Source organism: Taeniopygia guttata, chromosome 8 (assembly GCF_048771995.1).
Source record: "Taeniopygia guttata chromosome 8, bTaeGut7.mat, whole genome shotgun sequence".
Taxonomy (NCBI): Eukaryota; Metazoa; Chordata; class Aves; order Passeriformes; family Estrildidae; genus Taeniopygia; species Taeniopygia guttata.
The window spans coordinates 1,087,056-1,105,103 of NC_133033.1; the positions used below are offsets into that span (position 1 = coordinate 1,087,056).

The window sequence follows — 18,048 nt, forward strand, 5'->3', positions numbered from 1 at the left end:
TTGTGTGTGCTGATTTGAGGAGAAAAATGAGAATTTGTGTGCTGATTTGGGGAGAAAAATGAGAATTTGTGTGCTGTCCACCAACTTTGTGGTGTGGGGACAGGGCTGGGGGTGACACTGGGAGAAACCAGAGGGGTTTGGATTGAATCTGAGCTTGGAGAAATAAATCTGCTGCTGCTGCTGCAGTGTCCCCAGGCACAGGGTGGGACCTGGGCTGGGGACAGGGACACGGTGGCCTCGTGCTGGAGCATCCCAGGAGTGGGAGAACAGGTCCAGCCTCCCCTCCTGGCCTCCAGGAAACCCTGGGCCAGGTTTTGCTCCACCAGGGAATCAGGATTTCCACCTGCCAAGGAGGAGCTGCAGGAGGCACGGAAACCTCGGCAGCAAAGCCCCTTTTCTGGGGTTTTTTTGGGGTTTTTTTTTGTCGGTTTTTTTTTAGTGCCTGTTGCAGCAGCATTGAAGCAAAATAAATAAATAAATAACATTCCCAACATTTCCTGCAGCACACGGGCTGCTTCAGGCTTTAATTGCTTGGGAGGGGCCGGGAATGAACCCACACTGGAGCTGCACAACAGGACCTTGCCCATGGCCAGGAGGAAGCAGCTGCTGCAGTGAGAAAATAAAAGCCTGGGCCAAAAGTTTGATTTTACACTTTATTTCAAAAAAAAAAAAAAAGAAAACACAAAACAACACCACAACCCCAAAAAAACACTCGAATTTCAAACAATTATATTAATGGCGCTGCTTTTGCAGCCAACTGGGAGAAGATTCGTGGTTGCAGAGCAACTGCTTGAGGGCATTTCAGTTCTCAAACCTCCGAGTATAAATAATTTTTTCCATTGATATCAGAAAATAACTTATTATTATTATTATATATCTTAGCATAAAAACGTGAGAATTACATCCCAAAAGTACAACAACATTGCTGGCAAAAGGCCTCGATTAACCTCGTTTGCTCGTTAAGGTGTTCAAAGCAGGAACTTGAAGTGGCACTTAAGGACAGAAGGAGAGGGGAGTTGGGGCTGGGCTCATCCCTGTTCTCCTCAGCTCCAGCCAAACCCCCCGCAAGTGACATCAGTTTTAGCTTTATTGGTTTATATCTACGTTTCCTTGTTGCTGTCGGGTTTTTATTTTCCCTCCCGGAGCCAGGGCAGGGAGTTCCTTTCCTGAGCGAGAGTTTAGCGGCGCTGCAGGGCCGGGCCGGGGTCACCGCTCCGGGAGGTTGATGACCGGCACCCACTGGTCCAGGTACCGACTCTCCCGGCAGAAACACATCACCTGGCTCAGCGCCGGGTCCTTCCACTGCGACGCCTGCGGGTTCTGCAAAGGGGACGGCAAAAATAAAAATAAATAAATAAAAAGCTCCGGCACGGCAGCAAAAACAACCCGAGAGCGGCAGGCGGGGGATGGGGGGGAAGCGCAGGAGTGTGAATCATCTGAAATTGCTGGCGAGGCAAACAAACAAGTCAGGCCTGGAGCGTGTCAGGAGTTTAGCTTTGGACTCTGGGGCAGAGGAGGGGAAGGGGGGAAAAAAACAACAGGAGGGAGGGATAAAAGTGGGGGAAGGGAGGGAAAGAAAAGGGGAAAATTAAGAGGGAAGGGGGGAAAAATAAAGAGGGAAGGGGGGAAAAATAAAGAGGGAAGGGAGGAAAAATAAAGAGGGAAGGGGGGAAAAATAAAGAGGGAAGGGGGAAAAATAAAGAGGGAAGGGGGAAAAATAAAGAGGGAAGGGGGGAAAAATAAAGAGGGAAGGGGGGAAAATAAAGAAAGGAGGAAAGCAAAGTAAAGAAAAGACAGGGCAGGAGAAAGAGGCGAGAACAAAGGAGGGAGCCGGGGCACAGCAGCAAACGGGGCCGAGCGCAGCGGAGCCCCCGGAGGCACCGCGGGACCCCCGCGGCCGCCCCGCCTTGGCCGCGGGTTCGAGCCCCGGGCGCGGCGGTCCGGGGGGGTCCCGAGCGGCACCGGGGAGCCGCGGGGGTCCCCCCGCGGGGGCAGCCCGGGCTCACCGTGACCAGCACGCAGTGCAGGTCGGCGGGCGGGTCGGGGCCCGCGGCGGGCAGCAGCAGCTCGGCCAGGCGCGCCGGGTTGCTGACGCGCAGGATGTTGATGTCGTTCTCGCAGCAGAAGGCCCTCAGCAGCGTGAAGTGGATCTGCAGCGCCGCGTCCCCCGCCTCCTCCTCCTCGGCCGCCAGCAGGCACAGCACCACGTTATCGGGGTCCCTGCGGGGCACCGCCGTCACCGCGGGCGCACCGGGCGGGGCGCACCGGGGGGAGGACGGGGATGGTGGGGGGTGGCACTCACACGTTGAGCAGCTTGGCCGCCTCGTAGACGCCGAGGGTGAGGCTCCGCTGGCTCAGCGCCTTGCTCAGCACCTCCTCGAGCGCGTCCCCCGCCTGCTCCATCCTGCGCCGGGACACGCCGCACCGGCCGTCACCGGCCACCCCGCGCCGCTCCCCGCCCGGCCCCCGCCGCCCCCCCGGCCTCACCTCCCGGCGGCGCGGCGCTCCCCGGGCAGCTCCTCCAGGGTCATCACGGGGCCAGGGACAGGGGCTGGGGGGGACAGTGGACAGGGGTGGCGGTCACCGCGCTGGCGGTCACCGCGCTCCGGCCGCTCCGGCCGCTCCGGCCCCGCCGCCCGTGCCGGACAAAGGCGCCCCGCGCGCGCTGCCCCGCCCGCCCCGCGCCGCCTCGTTTGCATAGCCCGCTCCCATTGGTTCATGCAAATGAGACCACGCCCACTGCATGCCGAGGCCGGGCCTGGCCTGGAACGGGATCGGGAATGGGATCGGGAATGGGATCGGGAATGGGAATGGGAACGGGAATGGGAACGGGAATGGGAATGGGATCGGGATCGGGATCGGGACCGGGATAGGGAATGGGAATGGGATCGGGAATGGGAATGGGAACGGGAATGGGAACGGGAACGGGAATGGGAATGGGAACGGGAATGGGATCGGGAATGGGATCGGGAATGGGAACGGGATCAGGATCGGGATCGGGAATGGGAACGGGAATGGGAACGGGACCGGGAATGGGATCGGGATCGGGAATGGGACCGGGAATGGGAATGGGATCGGGATTGGGAATGGGATCGGGAACGGGACCGAGAATGGGATCGGGATCGGGAATGGGAACGGGACCGGGAATGGGATCGGGAATGGGATCGGGAATGGGATCGGGACCGGGAATGGGATCGGGATCGGGAATGGGAACGGGATCGAGAATGGGATCGAGATCGGGACCGGAATGGGGATTGGGACCGGGCCTGGCCCCGCTCGGGACCGGGATCGGGAGCAGGAATGGGAATGGGATCGGGATCGGGAATGGGACCGGGATCGAGAATGGGACCGGGATCAGGAACGGGAATGGGAATGGGACCGGGATTAGGACCGGGACAGTGACCCTGCCATAGAGCAGCCTGCTCCAAACCTCATCCAGCCTGGCCTGGGCACTGCCAGGGATCCAGGGGCAGCCACAGCTGTTCTGGGAATTCCGTCCCAGCCCCTCTCCACATCCCAGCGAACAATTCCCAATTCCCAAGAACTTCTCCGGGAAGCTGCTCCTGCTCCAGATGTCCCGTGTCAGCCCCGAGAGCTCCGGGCAGGATTTCTCCTGATGGCTGCAGTGTCAAAGCTTCCTCAGCTGTTGCACCAAACCCTTCCATCCTCCCACAGCCGCTGCCAGAGCTCTTTCCCAACCTGGCTGTGGGCTGGTACCTTCCCACCGCCTCCAGGGCTGCAGTCAGGACCCTTGGTGGTCCCTCACAAAGTTTGGCTTGTGGCAGTGTTCTCCTGCAGCTCCTCAACTCCAGGAGCCGTTTTCCACAGCACAACGTGCAGAGGGATGCAGCTCCATGCAGCTCCTGCAGAACCCCTTTGGGAAATGAGATATCACAGAATCCCCCTTTGGGAAATGAGATATCACAGAATCCCCCTTTGGGAAATGAGATATCACAGAATCCCCTTTTGGGAAATGAGATATCACAGAATCCTGGAGTGCTTTGGGTTGGAAGGGACCCCAGGGATGGTTTTTTTCCACCCCCTGCCATGGGCAGGGACACCTCCCACCACCCCAACTTGCTCCAAGTCCTGCCCAACCCGGAGCACTTCAGGGGCATATCAAAGCAGAATAAAGAGGGTGATTTCTGTGCCCACGAGGTGCGGGGGGAAAGGCAGAAAAGCCCTTTTTGCATCAGGTGGAGGGGCGGCAGATGGCCGGAGCGCAGCAAAACAGGTGGGAGCATTGTGTGCTGACCCTCGGAATTAAGTTCGCTTAATTTGCTGTATCTCTATTAGCAACTGCGGGCTCCGCTCCGCAGCCCCATCTGTGCCGGCCCAGAGCTAAATCCGGCTGGGAGGCAGCTGGGAAGCAGCTGAAGCCTCTTTTCCCCTCCCGGGGCCGGCGGGCAGCGCTCCGAACCGGCTGGGAGCCCTTTCCCGTTCTCCCGGTTCCCGAGGATGCGGGATGCGGGATGCGGGGTGCGGGGTGCGGGATGCGGGATGCTCGGTCCTGCCGCGGGGACAGCGGTGGCCGTGCCGGGGATGTGCTGTAGCCGCCGGTCTGGGCAGCCCGGGATGGAGCGGGACCCGCAGTTGTCCCTCGGTCAGCTCCCAGCTGGCAGCTGCTGCTGAACCTCCCTTTCATCGCCTGCCAAAAGCGGCCGGGCTGTTTGTCCTCCCCCCTGCCCTTTAATCCTGACTTTCATCATTCCCCCCACTTGGCACATCCTCACCCCGAATGTTCTCCGGGCTGAGCTGCCCGAGCTCGGAGGCGGCTTGGACAGCAATGGGTTAACCCGTAGGGATGTGGGAGATGCCCACTGGATGGGGGAGGACGTCTGGGCCACCTCAGAGCATCAGCTTGTTTGATTTCGGTTTTTGGGAAGGAGAGCAGCCGTCAAACAGCGGCAGTGAGAGGTGACAGAGCCCCATCCCTCCAGAGCCCAGCCAGGCCCTTCCCGGGGGCGCCTCGGGGTGCTCCCGGCCCCTGAGCCCCTGGAACGGTGCCGGGGTGCTGCTCCCATCCCTCCTTGGGGTGCCCCCATCCCCTCCCTTCTTTCCCTGCCTTGGCTATCGCGCTGCTGTGGAAAATCCCGCTGTGCCCGTCTGCTGGGACACCCCTGGGCACCCCGGGGTGCTGTGCCAGGGCCGCCGAGCGTTCCCAGTCCCTCTGGATCTGCTTGCACATTCCAGGGCCGTGTCCCTGGTGCCACCAGTTCCGTGTCACCGAGCTGACCCCATGGCCCAGCTCCTGCAGTGCCCAGGCACATCCACCCACCCAGGGGCACATCCACCCACCCAGAGTGGGGCATCCCACCCCGTGCAGGAGCAGAGGAACAGATCCCCGGGCTCTGGCACCCAGGGGAGCTCGGCTTGGAGCAGGGCAGGGGTCTGGGATTGCCCCAGGACCCACCCAGGATGCCCTGGCACCCTCAGTGCCACATCCTCTCCAGCACAAGAACAATAAGATATTTTCCCCATTTTCCCTGGAGTCCCCCCACCCCTGCTGGAGCTAAAATTGGGGTTCAGCTGCAGCCACCCCTGCTGCTGGCCGGGTTTGGCTTTGGGCAGCCGGGAAGGGAAGTCTGGGCCTGCCTGGCCTTGGCTCTGGAGCTGGGCATGGTGCCAGCAGCTTTCTCAACCACCCGGGTCATGGGAGTGCAGCTGAGAGCTCGGCTTGGTGGCACGGAGCAGGGCTGGCACCTCCCTGTCACAGAGAAGGGCTGGCATTTCCCTGGCACAGAGAAGGGCTGGCACTTCCCTGGCACGGGCATTCTCCTCCTGCCTGGCCCCAGCTCCTTTGCAGGCTCCCGAGCGGGGCTCAGCTCCCCCAGAGGTGGGAGGGCAGGGGGATGGGGCACTGGGATGTGTTTGTCCCACACTCAGCACATTCCTGCAGCCCTCCGAGCTCTGCAAACAGCAAACATGAGTGGGAGCCTGGGAGGGCTCCCGTGGCTCTAAACTGAAGGAGGGGAGATGGAGATTAGAGATCAGGAGGAAATTCTTGGCTGGGAGGGGGTGAGACCCTGGCAGCTGTGGCTGCTCCATTCCTGCTCAAAGCCAGCTTGGACGGGGATAGGGGAAGGTGTCCCTGCCTGCCCCCAAGGGAGTGGGACTGGAGGAGATCTAAGGTCCCTTCCAGCCCAAACCACTCCAGGATTCTGTGATTTCATGGCTCACCCATGTCCCACCACCCTGGGTAAATATCTAAAATGTCTTTTCCTTCTCTGCTGGAATATCTTTTCCTTCCCCAACAAGTCCCTGCTCTGCTCCTCGTGCCCGTGGGTTCAGGGCAGCAGAAGGCTGTGCTGCCCCTGGCTCCTGGCAGGGACATTCCCTGTGCCCTGCATGCCCCCTCCAGCCCCTCTCCCTGCAGCCTCAGGCGTTGTGCCCACCCTGGCCATGCCAGGCACACGTGGCAGCCCAGGTGGGAATCACCCACTGGGCAAAGTCCAGCCTGAGGACAGGAGAGCTGCACTGAAGTGAAAACAAACTTTGTCCATTTATTGGCAGCGTGGGGCCATAAACCAGCACACCAGTGGTGCTTCCACGTGGGAACACTGTCCTGCACCACAGGGAACATCTTCCTGTGCTGTGCTGCCAACATCCCCCTCCCGGGTGGTTCAGCCTCCAGGCACAGAGACCTTCCCTGGTGCTCCTGCAGGCAGAGGGGAGCTCGGGAGGGGATGTTAAATCATTAATCTGGATTCATTTTGTCTCCTATAAATGTGTGGAATGGGAAAAGTGTTTGGAAAGCAAAGAGGAAGGAGCGTGGAGTGAAGGCCAGGGTTTGATGGTCGTTGCGGTAGAGATAATGTAACCGAGGGGTTTATTTGGGAGGAGATTTAAATATATAACTTAAAATAAATAATATAAGATGTACATAATGCTTATGAGGCCCTATTTCAGAGCTGCCCCAGCCCTGGGGCCAACATCAGCAGGAGCTGGAGCTGCTGGAGAGAGCCCAGAGGAACCCCCGGAGCTGCTGCAGGGCTGGAGCCCCTCTGGAGCCAGGCTGGGAGAGCTGGGGGGGCTCCCCTGGAGAGGAGAAGGATCCAGGGAGAGCTCAGAGCCCCTGGCAGGGCCTGGAGAGGGACTGGGGACAAGGATGGAGGGACAGGACACAGGGAATGGCTTCACTGACAGAGGGCAGGGATGGGTGGGAGATTGGGAATTGGGAATTGTTCCCTGGGATGGAATTCCCAGAGCAGCTGTGGCTGCCCCTGGATCCCTGGCAGTGCCCAGGGCCAGGCTGGAAGAGGCTTGGAGCAGCCTGGGAAGGGAAGGGAAGGGAAGGGAAGGGAAGGGAAGGGAAGGGAAGGGAAGGGAAGGGAAGGGAAGGGAAGGGAAGGGAAGGGAAGGGAAGGGAAGGGAAGGGAAGGGAAGGGAAGGGAAGGGAAGGGAAGGGAAGGGAAGGGAAGGGAAGGGAAGGGAAGGGAAGGGAAGGGAAGGGAAGGGAAGGGAAGGGAAGGGAAGGGAAGGGAAGGGAAGGGAAGGGAAGGGAAGGGAAGGGAAGGGAAGGGGAGGGGAGGGGAGGGGAGGGGAGGGAAGGGGAGGGCTCAGGACGCCGTCGCTCCGGTGCCCTCTGGCGGCCGCAGCGGGGGCAGCAGCGGGAGCCCCGCGGTCCCCCCGCGGCAGGAAAAACGCGATTGATTTTTGAATTTAAACGTAGTTTTGCAGCGAGGAAAAAGAGAACGGTGAGCCCAGCCTTCAGTCGCGGGATCCTGACGTGGGTTGGGGTCTGTTTGTGCTGAACCCCCTGCTCCACTGTGGCAACCAACATCCCAGGGAGCCACTTGGGCTGCAAAAGCAGAGGGAAAAGGCTGAGGAAACATCCCACGGGGAGGATGGAGCTCAGGACATCCCATCCTGATGGCATCTCCACGCCAAACCTGCCCAGTGATGCGGAGAGCGGGGGAGCCCTGGGGGAACGTGGGGTTGTGCCCCAGGCCCAGAAGCTCTTTAGCAGGAATTAGAGGTGAGGAAACGAGCAGAAAAATGCAGCAGGAGGTGCTCAGGGAGCTGCTTCCTGCCTGTTCTCATGGAGCAGCAATGTCCCGTGGGGCAGGAGCAGGGCTGGGGGCTCCCTGGGTGGCACCGTGTCACTGGGATGTGGTGACACTGCCACGGGGGAATGAGGGGCTGCCCACGTTCTGAAGCAGCACTGTCAGGCCAATCCTCTAACATGAACCTGTAACAAGGGTGACTTATTTTTCTGGAGAAAATGCACTTTTTTTTTTTTTCAATATGCAGAATTCTCTAATTAGACTTGAGATCAGTCAGAACAAGATGGTTTTTAAGGTCCCTTCCAGCCCAAACCACTCCGTGATCCAATGACCTTGACCACAAACTTGTGCCATGGATGGGTTGGGATGCCTGCAATGCCCTTCCTACAATGCCTTATCAGAGCTGGCAGCCCTGTTTGTGTCCTTATCCGAGGGAGCAGCGCCGGGACATCAGCGCTGGGACAGTCCATGAGCCACACAGGGCCGAGGGTGAACCCTCAGGGCTGAATCCTCAGCATGGGGAGGGGTTGGGGGTCCTGCTGCAGGTCCTGGGCTCAGGCTGAGCATCTTTCATGTGTCTGCTGTGCCTGCAGCCCGGGTGGGATCCGGGTGGGATCCAGGTCAAGGGTCAGTCCCTGGGCAGGAGCTCTCCCAAAAACACATCCCGAGTCTTTGCCACTCCTCCTCAGGCGTTTTGGGGTGATGTCTTGGGGACTGCTGAGCCCCCGGATGCTCAGCCCCGAGCTCCAGCCCCTTCATCCCACCACAACATCCAAGGAAAAGGGTGCTCTGGGTGCTGTCTGCTCCTCAATATTCCGGAGCTGAGGGAGCGCCCCGAGCCTGCTCTGCACCCCAGGGATGCACAGAGAGCCTGCCCGGGGTTTGGGGTGCGCTGTGCAGGGCTGGAGCACTGGGGACATCTCCCCAGCCACAGCAGCCCCGGGGCTGGCTCGGGACGTGCAGCCCACGCCGCTCGTTAGCAGAGCTGGTGCTGTAATTACCCTAATGAGGGGGTGCCTCGCCAGCAGCAGCTCCGTGACCTCCTTTCAGCGCCTTTGATCCGCCCGGGCCCGCGTTTCCTCACCTGGGCAGAACGGGCACGCGTGCTCCGAGGGCTCCGGGAGCCGTGAGTGGGCTTGGCCGGTGCCCGGCTCAGCTCCTGGGAACACCGGCCTGGGAATAGCACCGGGGAACACCGGCTTGGGAATAGCAACTGGGAACAACGGATTTGGAATAGCGACTGGGAACACTGGCCTGGGAATAGCAACTGGGAACACGGGCCTGGGAATAAGCACCTGGGAATAGCAACTGGGAACAATGGATTTGGAATAGCAACTGGGAATAGCACCGGGGAACACCAGGCTGGGAATAGCAACTGGGAACACAGGCCTGGGAATAGCAGCCTGGGAATAGCAACTGGGAATAGCACCGGGGAACACCGGCTTGGGAATAGCAACTGGGAACAACGGATTGGGAATAGCAACTGGGAATAGCAACTGGGAACACCGGCCTGGGAATAGCCCTGGGAACACCGGGCTGGGAGTACCAGCCTGGGAATAGCAACTGGGAATAGCACTTGGTAAAACCGGCCTGGGAATAGCAACTGGGAATAGCAACTGGGAATAGCACCTGGGAATAGCACCTGGGAATAGCAGCCTGGAAGCACCAGCCTGGGAATAGCAACTGGGAATAGCGGCCTGGGAATAGCAACTGGGAATAGCATCTGGGAACACCGGCCTGGGAATATCAACTGGGAACACCGGCCTGGGAATGGCAACTGGGAACAGCACCTGGGAATAGCAGCCTGGGAATAGAACCTGGGAATAGCAGCCTGGGAATAGAACCTGGGAATAGCAGCCTGGGAATAGCAGCCTGGGAATAGCAGCCTGGGAATAGCACCTGGGAATAGTGGCCTGGGAATAGCAACTGGGAATAGCAACTGGGAATAGCAACTGGGAATAGCAGTCTGGGAATAGCAACTGGGAATAGCCCTGGGAACACCAGCCTGGGAGTACCAGCCTGGGAGTATCAGCCTGGGATCACCAGCCTGGGAGAATCAGCCTGGGAATAGCAGCCAGGGAATAGCACCTGGGAATAGCACCTGGAAATAGCACCTGGGAACACCGGCCTGGGAATAGCAGACTGGGAATAGCAGCCTGGAAGCACCAGCCTGGGAATAGCGGCCTGGGAATAGCAGCCTGGGAATAGCACCTGGGAGCACCAGCCTGGGAATAGCACCTGGGAATAGCACCTGGGAATAGCACCTGGGAATAGCAGTCTGGGAATAGCACCTGGGAATAGCAGCCTGGGAATAGCAGCCTGGGAATAGCAGCCTGGGAATAGCACCTGGGAACACCGGCCTGGGAATAGCACCTGGGAGCACCAGCCTGGGAATAGCAGCCTGGGAATAGCAGCCTGGGAATAGCAACTGGGAATAGCTACTGGGAACACCAGCCTGGGAATAGCACCTGGGAATAGCAGTCTGGGAATACCAGCATGGGAATAGCAGTTTCTGCACTGGAGCTGCTGCTCCTGCACGTCCTGCTCTGCCCAGAACCCCCCCGAGACGCTGGAGTTTGTGCCAAGCCTGTTTCATCCAAGCCCAGCAGGGAAAAGGGATGCACTGGGGAGCTGCTGATGGGGTCAGTCGTGTGCTGCACACCCCCAAGGGTATCTCCCCTCCTCCCCAGGGTCCTGCAGGGCTGGCTCCTGCCAGAACCCACACAGGCAGGAGGATCAGGCTGGATGAGGAGGGCTGGGGGCCCTGCCCCATGTGCAAACAGCAGCGCCTGGGTGTTCCCAGCTGGCACCGAGGGCTTGGCTCAGGTCAGGTTTGTGCCAAATGCAGCTGCAGGGACAAGAAAAACCAAGCACTGGAGCTGGATCGTGTTTGGGACAGGTCCCTCCTGTGAGAGGGCCTGGCATGGGTTGTGCTGATCCCTCTGGCATGGGTTGTGCTGATCCCTGCTCCAGGAGGGTTTTCCCAGCGCCACGAGGCTCAGGGTTCAGCGGGTGCAGCGAAGAGCTCGGCCAAGCTCCTGCTCCTCGCTCTCCTGCAGCTGCCAGGTGGGAAACTGCATCTTCCTTAACTCAGCCCTGCCTTGGCCGTGCCCCAAAATAAACCTACACTCCTTCCTGCCCTGCGTTGTGCTCCAGAAAACAAAAGGACCTTTTTTATCGGTGTGGCAGATGAAGTCTGTGCTCCACGCAGCTGCTGGAGGGGCAGGCTGAGCGTGGTGAGGATGAGCAGGCAGGGTGAGGATGGTTGTTGGAATTCTAGATGCTGAAAATTTTAAACTTTCTGTGCTGAAGGGCACAGACCCACAAAAAAAAAAATACTATATTTGACGCGAGGCCGTGAAAAAAGCTTCCAAAATTAATTGATAACATTGGGATTACAAATGTGTAGTTTGATTAGAAGTGTGCAATATCACTAAGTAGAAGACTTAAAGTTTTATAATATAACAATATATGTGGAGCAAGATAGAAGTTTTGGAACAGTAGCTAGTTTTTTAACTTCTTCTTTGTAAGTTTAAACAGTATTTTGTAATTGGACAGAAAAGTCCACATTGTGGACTTCGAGCGATTAGTTATCGAGTTAAAAGGGTGACCAGCAGGCTGAGGATGATGAGGGTGACCAGCAGGCTGAGGATGATGAAGGTGACCAGGCAGGCTGAGGATGATGAAGGTGACCAGCAGGCTGAGGATGATGAAGGTGACCAGCAGGCTGAGGAGGATGAAGGTGACCAGCAGACTGAGGATGATGAGGGTGACCAGCAGGCTGAGGATGATGAGGGTGACCAGCAGGCTGAGGATGATGAGGGTGACCGGGCAGGCTGAGGATGATGAAGGTGACCAGCAGGCTGAGGATGCTGAAGGTGACCGGGCAGGCTGAGGATGATGAGGGTGACCAGCAGGCTGAGGATGATGAAGGTGACCAGCAGGCTGAGGATGATGAAGGTGACCAGCAGGCTGAGGATGATGAAGGTGACTAGGCAGGCTGAGGATGATGAAGGTGACCAGCAGGCTGAGGATGATGAAGGTGACCAGGCAGGCTGAGGATGATGAAGGTGACCAGCAGGCTGAGGATGATGAAGGTGACCAGCAGGCTGAGGAGGATGAAGGTGACCAGCAGACTGAGGATGATGAGGGTGACCAGCAGGCTGAGGATGATGAGGGTGACCAGCAGGCTGAGGATGATGAGGGTGACCGGGCAGGCTGAGGATGATGAAGGTGACCAGCAGGCTGAGGATGCTGAAGGTGACCGGGCAGGCTGAGGATGATGAGGGTGACCAGCAGGCTGAGGATGATGAAGGTGACCAGCAGGCTGAGGATGATGAAGGTGACCAGCAGGCTGAGGATGATGAAGGTGACTAGGCAGGCTGAGGATGATGAAGGTGACCAGCAGGCTGAGGATGATGAAGGTGACCAGCAGGCTGAGGATGATGAAGGTGACCAGGCAGGCTGAGGATGATGAAGGTGACCAGCAGGCTGAGGATGATGAGGGTGACCGGGCAGGCTGAGGATGATGAGGGTGACTGGGCAGGCTGAGGATGATGAAGGTGACCAGGCAGGCTGAGGATGATGAAGGTGACCAGCAGGCTGAGGATGATGAAGGTGACCGGGCAGGCTGATGAAGGGGGGCACGCCGAGCAGGGTTGGTGTGGGGTGACTCAGGGCGCTCTCCTGCTCCAGCTCCGCAGCGATTCCCGCGGATCCGGCGGAGCTGCCGGCTCAGCAGCCCAGCCCAGCTCCTTGGCCAGCCTCCACACCCCGGGGCCGTCCCGCTGCACCGACAGGACGGGCTGGTTCTCAGCAGGCAGAGAAGGAGCTGGGCTGGGCGCTGGCAGGGCTCCATCCCTGCCATCCCTTCCCCAGGGTGCCGTGACTGGGTGAGGGTCTCCTGGACGCTCTTGGTGGCACTGTCACCTTGGGGCACGTTGACGCTTGTGCCCCTGAGGTTTTCAGCCTTCCCCAGGACCCTGTGACTCTGATCAAGATAACCCCTGGACCCTTCTTTCTACCCCTATGGGGTTGTCAGAGAGGCAGGGAAGCCCACCCTGTCCAAAACCTATATAGACCCCTGAGATTTCCTTTTCATTCTCTTTTGCCCCGCTCTCCACATGGACACCACAGAATAAAGAGGCTGTACCAACTTCTCCTGGGGTGAGAGCCTCTTTTGAATATCTTTACCCTTCTCCTGATACTCCTCCCCTCACAGCCCCTTATCTCTGAGCTAGTCAGATTATTCGGAGGGCTTCATGAGGGGGGGAACCACAGGCAGAGAGTCAGCCCACTGCAAGGTGGGCAGTTGCAGGTCCTGGAGCTCCTGGCACATCCCAAGAGTGTCCCCATCACTGCTGGCACCCCCATATCCCTCTCAGCAGCAGGGCTGTGGCTGTGGGTGGAGATGCCCGTGGCAGCAGGGGCAGCTGGAGTGGGCAGGGAGGAGCAGATTTCTGCTCACAGAACTACCAGCCTGCCCAGCAGGTTCCACCTGGACACGTCCCAGCCCTCTCAGCACTGCTGCTTTCAGCCCTTGGCTGCTTCATGGAGACACCTCCTAATTTTTCCCCTGAATTTCCCCCAGTAATGACCCTGGGAAGAGCTGCTGTGGGTGCTGGGGGTGGCAGCCAGAGAGGCTCGGGCAGGAGGGCTTGGTGGCCAGCAGGAGCTGAGCCCAGCAGTGATGGGTGCTGGGATGTGGAGGCTCCCCTTGGTCCCCGTGTGGCTGAGCTCTCCTGAACTTCCTAGGAAGAGAAATATAATTTTCTGCTCTTCTCCGTCTTTTCAGATTAGGAAAGCAAAGCCTCTCTCCTCCAGGGCAGTTTCCAAAGGAGGTGTTTGACCACTGCAGACAAGGAGGCTCCTGTGTGCCCATCCCTGGAAGCGTTCAAGGCCAGGTTGGGGCATTGTGGTCTTGTGGAAGGTGTCCTTGCCCACGGCAGGGAGTGGAATGGAATGAGATTTTTGGCCTTTCCAACCCAACAGGAAGCAGTGATTCCATGATTCCATCCCCCAGCCCCTCCTGGCACCACCATTCCACAGCTTTGAGAGCCAGGGAAGGGTGGCTGGAGCACAGCTCAGAGGAATCAGCCCAGCTCACAGAAATAGCAGCGACAGAAGGAGTGTTTGGTGTACCCGACCTTCTGCTTTGTACAGCTCCAGTGCTGCTTTTCCAAACTAAAAATACCTCTTACCTTGACTGCTCCGAGGAAGAACACTCACTCGGCAGGTTGTTTAGGATTCGGGGGAAGAAAGTTCAGGCAAAGCTCAATTAGGCTGCCTTAATTTACAAGCCAAGTTCTGTGTCTGCATGATTTGCTTCGCTTGTCTGTGCAGATTTTAAAGCACAGAGCAATGCTGTGGGAGGGCGTTTTTCACTGCACGTACTCAGGGTAGAAATTCTGCTGTTATTCACATGTTTACAGCCCTCCTCATAATGAAACTGCCGCGTTTTCTGCCATATTAAAAAAAAAAAAAGAAAAAAAAAAGAAGAAGCAACTAGTGATGTGCTGAAATGAGCAGAGTATGTGGGAGGATAAAGAGGTACGTGGCAGATCGTGGATCTCCTCGTGAGCTCTGCCTTCTCCTGCTCATTCCTGCTGTCCAGCTGGGCAGTGCTGGTTAATTCTGGGAGCTCTTCTCGGAAGGGATCCACGTGTGGATGCAAGCTGAAAGGTTGCTACATTTCTCTGTGATGTATGTGAATTTTTTTCATGCTCAGAAGTCATGGCTATACTCAACTTTATTTGGAAGCAATCCCTGTATTTCCTGTGGCCTGGAATCGTGGAAACATTAAAGTTGGAAAAGACATCCGAGACCATGGAGTCCAAGCTAAGGGAAGCTTCCTGTCAAAAAAATCTCCAAGCAACATCCTCCTTGTCCACACATTGCCTATGCTGCTAGCGAAATAACTGAAAACCCCACAAACCAGATCCATAGAGTCCAAAATTAGGAAAACCGTGGTTTTGGAATGGAGCAAGGACCTGGCTGGATACTTTTCCCCCTGCTGTGAACTTGCTGCATTTCCTATTCCTGCTTATTAAGCAGGCAGCTGACAGCTGCTGGCAAAGCTTGGGAATAGCAGAGGAGCGTGGCGTGTCCGAAGGCTCTCCGGGCCTCTTTTGGGCAGCAGCTCAGGAGCAGCTCCTTAGGTGGGATGTCCATGGGCCATGGAGCTCCGCGTGTCCCAGCCAGAAATAGCACTGGGAATCTGCTCCTCTGGCCACCGGGAATGCCGGTTTGCTCGGTGGGAAAGCAGAACACACGTGTCTGTCGTGCAGGAAGACCCAGCCCAGCTTCTGGTGGCAGCTCCTGGAGGATTTTGGGGTGTTTTTTAATCACTCCCTCACTGAGTGCAGAACTTGCCACCCATCCTCGCCTCGGCTGGCTGCAGATCTGTGTCCTGATCCCGTGCGGGCTGGGATTCCTGCAAGGCTGTGCCTGTCCCCTGGGGAAAACTCATCAATTTCAATGTGCCAGTTAATGAGTTGCTTTTCAAATTCGGCCTAAACACAGGTGACTTCTGTCCTTCACATGAGCAACAAGACTTGTGTGGTTGCAGCCTAGGATCTTCCCCTGGTGTAAAGGCTTCCTTTTAGTTTAAATATTTTAAACACCCTTTTTTTAATGTTGGGAGTGATAATATTGTCTTGAGGCTGGAAGTGCCTGAAAACTGTGAATTATACTCATGCACAACGTTGTCTTTTGGACTTTTGACCCATGTGGCTGATTGTGGGGCTGATTAATGCAAACAGCAGCGTGCAAGCACGGCGTGTGACACTCCAGAGCAGAGCTGGAGCTTCCTGCAGGCTGCAATTCCTGCTTCCTGCTGCACAGAATGCCCGACTCTGCTGGTTGTGTTCGCGTGGTGATCCATCTCCCTCTGTGTATTAAACACTTCCAGTCTGTTTTCATCACAGAATGGAATGGTTTGGGTTGGAAAGGACCATACAGACCGTCTGGTTCAGGGACACCTTCCACTGTCCCAGGCTGCTCCGACCAGGCCTTGGACATTCCAGGGATCCAGGGGCAGCCCCAGCTGCTCTGGGCACCTGTGCCAGGGCCTGCCCACGCTTACAGCCAGGAATTCCTGCCCAGTATCCCACCTGGCAGTGGGAAGCTATTCTCCGTGTCCCGTGTGTTTAACCCAAAGTGCCACCCCAAACTTTGTACTGCTGGAAAATTGTGGAATTCTGAGCAAACAGCGCAGGGGAGGCGGATGTGCGGAGCCCCTTGGGAAGCAGCGAAAGGCAGACACTCTGCCTTCCCTCGGAGCTGCAAATCCCAGCCCTCGGAGCCCATTTCCGTGGCTAAATCCCCTCCCATAAAGCTGCCGGTGCCATCTGGCAAAAGCGGGATCCGAGTGGGAACAGTTCGTGTTTCGTCCATTGTGGGAATCCAGAGCTTCCCTCTGGCTGCCCTGGGACCCTGGCAGGGGTCAGGAACCCCCCTGGACAGAGCCCCCAGAGACACTGGCTGTGATCTCTGTCCATGGAAAAGAGTTTTCAATCTTACAGGATGAATTACCAGCTCTGAGGGTTTGATATCAGTAATAATTAAGTGTGGCACGGGTGCAAAAGTAAAATTTTAGGATTCTAGATTAGGGGTCCAAAGGGGACAAGATGGAGGAAATTGGGTGTGCCTTGTCCTTTTTCTCCTTCTTCATGCCCTCTATGTTTCACTGCGGTGTTGGCATTTTTCTGTTGGTTCAGGCTGGGGACACACTGTCCAACGTAGGTGACAGATATTGGCCCGTTATTGTAAATCCAGCACAGGTAGTTTGTGGTATTTAATGTTTGTACCATCCCACTGAGGGCAGAGCCCCACACGCTGCCCTGCAGGACAGAGCTGCGGCAGGGCAGCAGAACATGTTAGAGATAAACAGAATAAACACCCTTGAAAGCAGCACAGACCAATTATGGCTTCTGCTTTGGCAGTGGGGCTGACAGACAGAGTTTTTACATCATCAATAGCACAGATTCTGACAGTCTATAAAATGTGTGTATGGTGCAACGCGCCTCGGAGCGCTGACGGTGCGTCCAGGATTTCCCTGGGAATGTCCTTTTAATTAGGTGCTGCTCGGTGCCGTTTGATTCATCCCTAAAAGGCTTTGAGAGGACGTGTTCAGTTCTTAGGGTGTCATTTATGGTGATTATTCACATCCCAGGAAGGGTGGGGAGCTGCTGCAATCCCCCTCAGAGTCGCTGCAGGAGGGGTTTCCTCAAAAACCTCCCCAGAAGTGAGCACAGGGAGCTGTGGGACTGCAGGGAAATAGAATATATAATCTATAATGAAGGAAATACATATAATCTATAATCTATAATATATAATATGTAACATGTAACATATAATATATAATATATATAAAATATAAAAATATAATATACAATATACAATACATATAATATACAAGACATAATACACCATATGTAATATATATAATACATAGTGTATAATAATACATAATATATAATATATAATATATAATATATAATATATAATATATAATATATAATATATAATATATAATATATAATATATATTATATATTATATATTATATATTATATATTATATATTATATATTATGTATTATGTATTATATATTATATATTATATATAATACATAATACATAATACGTAGTACATAATATATAATACATGACGAAGAACAATCCATGAATCAAAAAATTTTTCACTTATTTGAAGAAACTAAACTACGGAGGAGTTTTCCAAACCGGTCTTGAATTGATGAGCAATATGCATTCAAGGACTGAAGAAATGGAATTAAATTAATTTTTAAAGCAATTATTCCAAGCTTCTGGGAGCAGGCGAAGCAAATATTGGAAATAACATCCTTGCTGAGCACAAAGTTTATTTTGTAACAGGTGCCAAAATGTTCTGATGACTTAGAGATATAAACTGTGAGCAATCAAATTGTGTTTTGAAGGACATGTCAAGTCTGATATGTTTTTTATTTATATAAATAAATGAGGCGGTGTCCTTATTATGTTTATGATTTTTTTATATGCATATAA

General features: G+C 55.7%; 1 protein-coding gene and 1 long non-coding RNA gene across 2 annotated transcripts in view; one reads left to right on the top strand and one right to left on the bottom strand.

The window, feature by feature from the left end:
- Window positions 1-712: 712 nt before the first annotated feature.
- GADD45A (growth arrest and DNA damage inducible alpha) lies at window positions 713-2,676 on the bottom strand. The gene is made up of 4 exons (XM_030279805.4): window positions 2,488-2,676; window positions 2,303-2,404; window positions 2,007-2,220; window positions 713-1,320 (listed from the first exon to the last, which is right to left on the bottom strand). The coding sequence occupies exons 1-4, from the start codon at window positions 2,529-2,531 to the stop codon at window positions 1,207-1,209; spliced, it is 474 nt and encodes a 157-aa protein (XP_030135665.1). The 5' UTR covers window positions 2,532-2,676; the 3' UTR covers window positions 713-1,206.
- Window positions 2,677-6,467: 3,791 nt separating this feature from the next.
- Window positions 6,468-18,048, top strand: part of LOC140684596 (uncharacterized) — a 141,691-nt gene continuing 130,110 nt past the window's right edge. Inside the window, exon 1 of the long non-coding RNA XR_012057065.1 lies at window positions 6,468-7,251. This is a non-coding gene — a long non-coding RNA (uncharacterized lncRNA). The remainder of the gene's footprint in view (window positions 7,252-18,048) is intronic.

What these genes read in the sequence shown, in the direction of transcription:
- GADD45A (XM_030279805.4), bottom strand. Translation starts at nt 2,531, where the DNA reads ATGACCCTGGAGGAGCTGCCCGGGGAGCGCCGCGCCGCCGGGAG. An exon ending in GAGCGCCGCGCCGCCGGGAG is followed by an intron (nt 2,405 to 2,487) that starts GTGAGGCCGGGG and finishes GTCCCGGCGCAG; the next exon opens with GATGGAGCAGGCGGGGGACG. An exon ending in GCGGCCAAGCTGCTCAACGT is followed by an intron (nt 2,221 to 2,302) that starts GTGAGTGCCACC and finishes GGTGCCCCGCAG; the next exon opens with GGACCCCGATAACGTGGTGC.